The sequence below is a fragment of the Brachypodium distachyon genome, chromosome 3 (genome assembly GCF_000005505.3).
Source record: "Brachypodium distachyon strain Bd21 chromosome 3, Brachypodium_distachyon_v3.0, whole genome shotgun sequence".
Lineage (NCBI taxonomy): Eukaryota > Viridiplantae > Streptophyta > Magnoliopsida > Poales > Poaceae > Brachypodium > Brachypodium distachyon.
In genome coordinates, this window is record NC_016133.3 from 24,706,037 (window position 1) to 24,714,866 (window position 8,830).

Consider the following 8,830-nt stretch of genomic DNA (forward strand, 5'->3'; position numbering starts at 1 on the left):
TTTGAGTTCATTAGCCATGTTAGTGTTCTTCTTAATCTCAGTGATAAGCAAATCTTCTTGCTTCTCAACAATGAACTGAAGTCTTTCATATGTCATGGGTTCAGATTCTTCATTATCAGTTTCATCATTATCACTAGAATTTACTTCAACTTCACTATGAGATGATACCTTAGAGGATTTTGCCATGAAGCATGATGGTGAGTTGCGATCGTCTCCGGAGGCATCTTTAGATGATGAGTCTGCAGAGTCGAACAATGAAGTCTTCTCTTTGGCAGATGAAATAGCTATGGCCAATCCGGTGACACCGTTTTCTGACTCAGAATCAGATAATTTTTCAAACGATCAAGAGTCGGAGTTCCATTCACCAACATGTGCACTTCTTCTTATGAGCAGAGTCCTTATTCCAATCCTTCTTCTTGTGACAATCATGGCTTTTCTTGTGAGGATGTTTCTTGAATCCCTTCTTCTCCTTGTCTTCATCAGCTTTCTCGGGACATTCAGCGATGAAGTGCCCTTTCTTGCCACAGTTGAAGCAAGCTCTTTTGGCCATATCAGATTTCTTCCGATGAGCAGGTTTCCGATACTTGGAGGAGCTGGATTCACCTTGATGCTTCAGTTTGTTTCCAAACTTTCTTCCAAACTTCTTATTAAACCTCTTCAAAAACAGAGCAAGCTCATCACTCGAGCTGATGATCTTCTTGGATGATTTCTTGGCCTTTAGTGCAATGTTCTTCTTCGAACTAGATCCAGGACCATGGATCATCTTTTTTTCTTCCTGATCAAGCTCATAGGACACAATTCTTCCAAGCATCCAGGTAGGGGTTAACTCCTTGAAGTCTGGCCGATGCTTGTTCAACTCACCGACAGTGCTGTACTCCATGGGAAGAGCTCGAAGAAACCTTCTGTTTTGCATCAGATCAGTGATATTGTGATCATCAAGAGTATTCAGCTCATTCACAATGGTGCTCACGCGATCATAGAGTGAAGAAACATTCTCATTGGGCTCAAGGATAAGTCTGTCAAACTGACTGATGAGGTGAGTAACTCTAGAATCTTTGACAGTGGTTGTCCCTTCATGGACTTCAGCGAGAAGATCTCAAATCTTCTTGGCATCAACAATGTTACTGATCTTGTTAAACTCAGCATCACCGACAGTTGAGAAGATGATATCACAATCTTTGGCGTTCGCTTGATACTTCTTTAGAGAAATAGCATCATATCCAGAGATGGGTCCCTGAGGAATAACATCCCAAAAATTTGAAACTTTTTCATGTGCATTGCATCCATGAGCATCATGCCACAATTGCATCTTGAATTCAAATTTGAATCTCAAAAGGCTTTAAAAGATTTTATTTCAAATTAAACCCTAGGGTTTTCACCCATTTGAGCTTTGGATCTTCAAACCAATAGGGTTTATTTATAAAAGGGGTTTATTGCATAAATAAGCTATCCCATAATTTTTGGATAATTATTTGGAGTTGAAAAACTATTTTATTTAAATAGTTATATAGCCCTACAGGCATTTATAGGGCAAATATATTTTTATATATTTTATTTTGAAGAGAAATTACTCCCAAAAGTTGAATCATGATAAAACATGATTTTACAAATTTTCTGGAATTTATTTGGAGCAATTTGGAGTTCAAAATCAAAAGACATCAAAGAAATGAGGAAAAGGAAATGAAAAGGCTAAATAAAAAAAAGGGAAGAAACCGGACCGGCCCGGCCAAATGGGCCGAACCGGCCCAACACACCGCGCGCGCCCGAACTGGACCGAGCCGGCCCCGCCAGCTGCGCGCGCCCGAGCCACTGAGGCGTGGGACCCACGCGTTAGGGTCCTCCCCTACCTTGGGCAAGCGCCCGAATCAGCGCCGCCAATCCGCGCCGTGCCGTAGCCGCCGCCATCACCACGCCCATCGATTCCGGCCTTCCCGAAACTCGCTGCGCGCGTCAGTATAAAGCCCCGCCTCCCCTCTCTCTTTCCTCTTTGTTTGCCCGCACTCGCACGCGCCCACGCTGCCCTGATTCTTCGCCGGCGCTCGCCTCTGCCGACCGCCGTTCTTCGTCCTAGGCGCTGCCTCGGACGTCCCCGGAGGAAGCCGACGACGCCACGGTGACAGCCTCGCGAAGCCGCGCCCGCACCTTTCCCCGAGCCGCCCGCTTCACCGGAGCATCCCCACGTCGCCGCCCGAAGCTCCGCCGCCCGCTGCCGCCTTCGCATCGTCCTAGGCGTGGAACCCGACGTCCCCGAGCGTTGCCGACCCCGTCATCTCCCTCGTCTCGCCAGGCCGCGCCTTCCCCGCGCTTCCCCGACCAGGAATCTCGCCGGAATCGCCCGCCGCCATGTCCCCGCGCTCGCCGGAGGACCGCCGGAACCCTAGCGCCGCCACGGTGAGCCCATGCTCAATCTCGTCCGTTGGATCTTGATCCACGGCCGAGATTAGATCGAGATTTTTTTATTTAGACGAACCGGAACCGACCAATTAGAAGCTGACACGTGGCACCTTGATAGTAAAATAAAAATGTAATTTTAATCCCCCGGTTTAATTAAAAGACACTTTTGCAGAAAAGCCCCTGTAATTTCAAATGATCATAACTTTTAAACCCTTTGGCCAAATTTGACAAACTTTACCTTTTTGGAAAGCTCCCAACCTGTAGAATCTTTTGACACTGTTTAAATTTAAATTTGAATATTCGAACCACAACCAATTTACAGAATATGGTTTAATGCCTTTTAATTCAAAACTAATTATTTAAAAGTCCTTTTTAATTGAAACCAGTGCCCAAAAATTTGTTTTATTATCTTCTATCCATTGGGACAGAGAAATAAATATTTTGAGTTAAACTGTTTGGCTGATACCAATAAAACTATAATTTAGGGTTTTAATCAATTGTTTTTGCCTTTTGCTTAAAACCCTAATGCATTATTTTTAATTGCTAATGCTTAGGATCAGTTCATCACCCAAATAAAATAAACCTAGTCATGTCACATGCTTGCATCGCATCATAGCATACTTTCTCTTGCCATGATGTGAATTGTGTGTTTATGTGTGTGTAGGCTTGTTTGTTCCGAATAGTTTTCTCGGAGAGCGAACCTTGTGATTGTAACGAGTGTTTGAACTCCAACTGCTATCAAGGCAAGTTCACTTTGATCATATCCTATTACTGTTTGTTTTTAAAATACTTATGCATTAGAGTTGTTTTTAGAAATGCATTGGTAGGACTATTACTCGTACTTATGCTAGCTATGACTTGACCTATTAGTGATAGGAATTACCTTTGACATTACCCTTCCACCAATTGCCATAGTAAGTAGTTGATTTGCTACACTATGTTAGCATACGTGGGAGGGAACCTCAATTACCTTGAAACAGTTATTATGAAGTATTTTGGAAACCTGGCAAAAACAACTTTATTGAACCGTCCTGGGTGGGCTGCTTTGAGGAATTGGAGATGTATGCGACGTCAGGTCCATTTCTATGGGTCTATTTCTATGAGTTGTCTCGCCATTTCTATGGGAGCGCCTGCGTTGCAATTGAGGAATGCCACCCGGGGTAACCAGAGACTGGACTAGTTTCCTGTTTAGTAGCTTCCAGTACAACCACATGGTAATATGGGCTCTGCCAGGATGGATGTAAGACATATGATCCTGGATCTGGGTGATTATTGTCTGAAAATTCCTGTAATCGATGCCGTTGCTACTCTACCCTAAGGACTGCAAGGGATTAACACGTCGATTTCTGTGGGGAAAGTGTACAACCTCTCGAGAGTGTCAAATTAAGTACTTAGCCGTGTCCCCGGTTACGGACAATTATGAGCAACTAGATTGGGGGCTGTAAGGAAGGTCTCACTCATTCCAATTTCTTAAATAAAATGAATGGTTTGAACTTGGGTTTAGGAGCATTGATGTGTCTACTCAATGTCCTTAGATTAATAGAAGCATCGGTGTTTCTACCCGGTGTCCATTAGTTAACAATATTGTAACTATGTTTTGCTACCACGTCATAAAGCCTGAACCCCACTATACCTCAATTGCATATACTTGGTAGAATCTATTATAACTTCCAGGTGAACTTGCCAATACATTCAATGTATTGACCACGTAGTGGCTGCAATCAATAATGCAGGTGAATCTGACGAAGAGTGAGGTTTGTCGATGTTCTTTGGGTCATGTGCTTTCATTCCAACATGCTCTCTCCTCTGGGAGTAGTTGAGGCCCTTTTGCTCTACCTTTCCGCTGCAAGTTTTTGAAACAATATTCTTGTTATCTTGAAACTCTATTTGTTATGCTGACCCAAGGGGTCATGCAAATTTGTAAGTACAATTAGTTCTGGATGATACGATGTAATAAAGTACTTTTGACCAAATACTATGCCTCATACCACAGATGCATATATGTTTTTATTATACCATCCACCACTATAATCATGTTGCCATGTTATCCACATAATATTATGCATCCAATTTCATTTTGCAATTCCACCATTTATATTAAATTTTATCACTTTATTCCCACTCTACTATCTCTTATTTTATTTTACATACATCCGACCATTTGATCATGTCACTGATACTCTCTTATCTACATTCTTTATTTTCTATAGATGGGAAGCCCAACACCTTTTGGTAACGTCTCGCCGTTTACCCGAGTCTACTACCCCTCCATGGATGACGACCAGTTGTTCAGTGCCCCTTTGGCGGCACTGTGCGTCTCTTGACCTGCCACCACCCAGGTTCAGAGGCCCAGTCGAGCCCACCGTGCCAGAAGGATGGCAGCCACGGTGGGAGATTGAGGCGAAGATCCGCGGGCGTGTGATTGCGCCTGCTACACAGGATATCACCTTCATCGCCCGCTACCCCACCTTCAAGCAAGGCCTTCAGTTCGCCATGCAATGCGCCTTCGCGCAGGTGTGCCAGGACTATCGGCATGAGTTTCCCGAGGACTCCCCCTTCCATCTCTTTGGAAGGTGGAACCACGCGTGCTTAGCCGTGGCCATCACCGACAGCGAGAATCCGACCCCGGTGACGACCCACTTCGAGAACATGGAGGCAAACACCGTGGACCTAGAGTGTTGCCTCGAGCACGAGATGACCAGGGCTGACCTAGCCGAGGAGCAGGTCGGTAATCTATTGGGAGAGAATGCCCAGCTACAGGAGGACATGACCGTGTTGGAGGACGCTGTCCTCAACATGGGAGGAGCCATAGAGCAGCTGCTGTATGAGAGAGAACAAGCACGCTACTACAGCGAGCAGTTCAAGGCCTTCATTGAAGCCGCCGCCGCAGCCGCCGCCGAGCCAGCACCCGCAACAGCACCAGCTGCCACAACGGCACCAGACCAGGCCCCACCTCCACCGCAGGATCAGGAGGTGGTACCTCAGGAGGGAGTGCCGACTAAGGAGGAGGAGCCCCAGGAGGTCCACGAGATGGACACCCCTGCCACCAACACCCGCTCCAAGAAGAGGGCGAATGGAGCCACGACGACAGCCACCACCACCACATCCATGGAAGGAATGGCCACCATGAGCACTATCCTGGAATGGACTGGTTGACCCTGTATGAAGGATTAGTAGACTGTGCCTAGAGGACTGCACACTCACTACCCCTGACCAAAGACGCATCCGATACAAGTCAACCCATGAGCTTAAGAGACCTAAGGTCAATTCTCTTAAGGGGGTTAGCATGGACGAGGTACCAATAGTGAAGGATTATCTGGATGTCTTCCCGGAAGAGTTGCCAGGTATGCCACCAGACCGTGATGTGGAGTTTCTCATCGAATTGATGCCTGGAAGTGGACCCATAGCCAAGAGACCATAATAAGATGGCTGTGGATGAGTTAAAGGAATTGAAGAAGCAGCTAGCTGAACAGTTAGCGAAAGGTTTCATCCGCCCCAGTTCATCACCATGGGGAGCACCTGTCCTGTTTGTGGAGAAGAAGGACAAGAGCCAGCGGATGTGTATCGATTATCGGTCACTAAATGAGGTGACGATAAAGAATAAATACCTCTTGCCTATAATCAATGATCTTTTCGACCAGTTGGAAGGAGCCTGTGTGTTCTCAAAGATCGACTTGCGATCAGGGTATTTTCAGCTGAAGATCCAAGAGATGGATATACCCAAGACGACATTCAGCACCCGGTAGGGACTATACCAGGAGGGACTCCGTCGTTATCACGACAGACGAGTCCGTCCTCGGGGGCTCGAGAACGGAGACCTTGTCCTGTGCCGGATACAAGGAACGAAGGCCGGGAACAAGTTGACTCCGAAATGGGAGGGCCCCTTCCGGGTAGTGCAGGTGACCAGGCCGGGGGCTGTCCGCCTGGAAACCGAAGACGGCTTGCCGGTGCCCAATAGCTCGAATATTGAGCACTTGCGCAAGTTCTACCCGTGAGAGCCTTTTTCGGGCGCGGGTCGTTGCGAGGACGCTGCGATGGCACCGGTGCCGGCGCTCGTTGCCCGTTCCGGCCCATCACCGCGTCCCTGCCGCGGCCCTCGAGCAGTTTTGCTCCCGGGTAACAAGGGCCGTCGCCCCCCTTGGGACGAGTTCCCTAGAAAAAAACCCAGGTCTCCCTAGTTGCGGGGGCTGTCGCTCGGAGGCTATCACTTCCTCGCCACCCGTGCCCGCCGTTCGGGGTGGGGCGAAGCCGGCGGCGAGGACGTTATAGCCGTCTCGCGGCTGCTCCCGGGGCGGAGTCCTCCTAAGCCAGGGTTCGTCCCTGAAAGCCAGGGTCCGCCCCTGAAGGCGAGGGTTGCCGCGTGAGCGTGGTGGTAGCATCGGCGGCGGCGGTTGCCGCGGGCGGCGATCCTGCCCCCGTGCTCCTGCCGCATCCCTCAGAGATCGTTTCCCTTGAACAGGTACCCAAGATGGTTTCCTACCGAGGTAGTGCCCTGTCTGCACTCTACCGCAAAGCATCGCGAGACATTGGAACGAACGGAAAAGCTAAGTATCTGAACATGAACGCTGAATTCACTAAGAGCTGAACGAAACTGAGCATTGTCCCGCTGGGTGCGGCCCCGGATCCCGCGTGTATCCGGAGTGTTGAAAGGGACGCTTGCGCGCTCTTTCAACACTCCGGATACACGCGGGATCCGAGGCATTGATGTGTCTACTCCGTGTGGCTTTGCGGGTCCGTCTCGGAGGAGCACGGCTTGGAGTAGTTACCCCGCAAGTGGAGTGGCTCCCCGCTACCGCTTGGCCCTAGGTCAGCACCGCAGGTCCGTCCAGGGTCCCTGGTCTGGTCAAGGGTGAGGCGTGCGCGAGTCCCCCGTAACACATGGCAAAATACGCAAAGGCTAAAAGGGGCCACCCCGCTAGACAGCATCAGGAACAACGAACTTGTCGAAAAAGGTTATTTAACTACGAGTTAACGCTGCTTTGCCGAAGTGTGGTCCCGGAACCTGCTCGTGGCCGGGGTGTGAGTAGGACGCTTGCGGGGGGAGTGCGCTCCCCGTGTGGCTCCCGGGTGCGCTCCCCGTGTGGCTCCCGGGTCCGCCCCGGGAGGACACGGCTTGGAGTGGTTACCCCGCAAGCGGAGTGACTCGCCGCCTACCGCTTGGTCCCAGGTCGGCACTACAGGTCCGTCCCGGGTCCCTAGTCTGGTCAAGGATGGAGCCCGCGAGTCCCCGGCAACACAAGGCCAAGCACGCAAAGGCTAAGGGAACCACCCCACGAGGCAGCCTCGGGAATAAGGGACAAAAATTGAGCAAATTAACAAGCTTGATTGACTAAGTACCGAACGATTACATGGACTAATCAAAAGGTGATTGTTCAAACGGCGCTAAGCGCCATACTTGCAGGGAAAGCAAACAAGAAGAAGGTACAGTGGAAGCAACGAGTATAGCTGGGGCCTCCGGCAACTAGCTGTCGCCGTCTTCGGCCGGGGGGTCGACGGGCGGATCAGGCTCTGGCTTCATCTGCATCCGCTCGACGACCTCGTCGACGAACTCGCGCACTACTTGGGTGTGCGTGGGCTCGTCCTCGGTGTCGGACCAAGCGTCCAGCAGGGACTCGAAGGGGAAATTCCGGGTCCCGGAGATGAATCCGCGGGAGGATTGTCCCGGCAAGCTCCCGAGCTTCCCCACCAAGTCGGAGAAGAAAGGGATCAGCGTCGTGACGTCGCGGGTGAGGCGCTTCACCGCGGCATGGGATGGGAGAGCGAAAGCTCCCCCATGGATGCAGGCGACGCCACGTGGCTCCTGGAAGCCCGGTTCGTCGCCGCCGGTATAGTCGGACTCGCGCTGCTCCCCGGCGCGCGCCCTGTCACGCCCCCGAGGGGCGCGTTCCCGCACATCGAGGGGCTGGCCGCGCCCCCTTGGGGTTCAACCCTGCCGGCACCACCGCCGGCTGGCCTCGGACCCACTCTAGGGTCGTTCGGGCAATCTTGGGAGAGATGCCCGATGTCGCCACAATTGAAGCAGGCGCCGGTGGCGCGGCGCTCCTCGTAGCGCTGCTCCCGTCGCTGCTTGATCCCTTGCAGGACGCGGCAACTCTGCGCGTCGTGGGTGGAGTTGTTGTGGATAGGGCAACGGGGCGCGTCGCCCTGCTTTCCGCCAGACTCTCCACCCGGCGAGGCCTACTTTGTGGGCCTCGCCGCAGGAGCCCCCGAGTCCGCAGCGAGGACTTGCTTCCCGCTGCGCTTACGGGAACCCTTCTTCCGCGAGCCCTCCCCAGGGCTCGCGACAGCTGGGGCTGCCAGCTCGGGCGCTAGGCGCCCCTCCTCGGCCATGGCGCACTTGTGTGCCAGGGCGTACAAGTCCTGCGTCGTTCGGATCCGATGCGTGCTCAGCTTCTCACGCATCTTGAGATCGCGGACGTTGATGGCGAAGGTGTTG

General features: G+C 51.2%; 1 protein-coding gene across 1 annotated transcript; it reads right to left on the reverse strand.

The window, feature by feature from the left end:
* Nucleotides 1-361: 361 nt before the first annotated feature.
* Nucleotides 362-880, reverse strand: LOC104584125. Its single transcript, XM_010238265.1, has one exon. The coding sequence runs from the start codon at nucleotides 878-880 to the stop codon at nucleotides 362-364; it is 519 nt and encodes a 172-aa protein (XP_010236567.1).
* Between the last annotated feature and the right edge of the window lie 7,950 nt (nucleotides 881-8,830).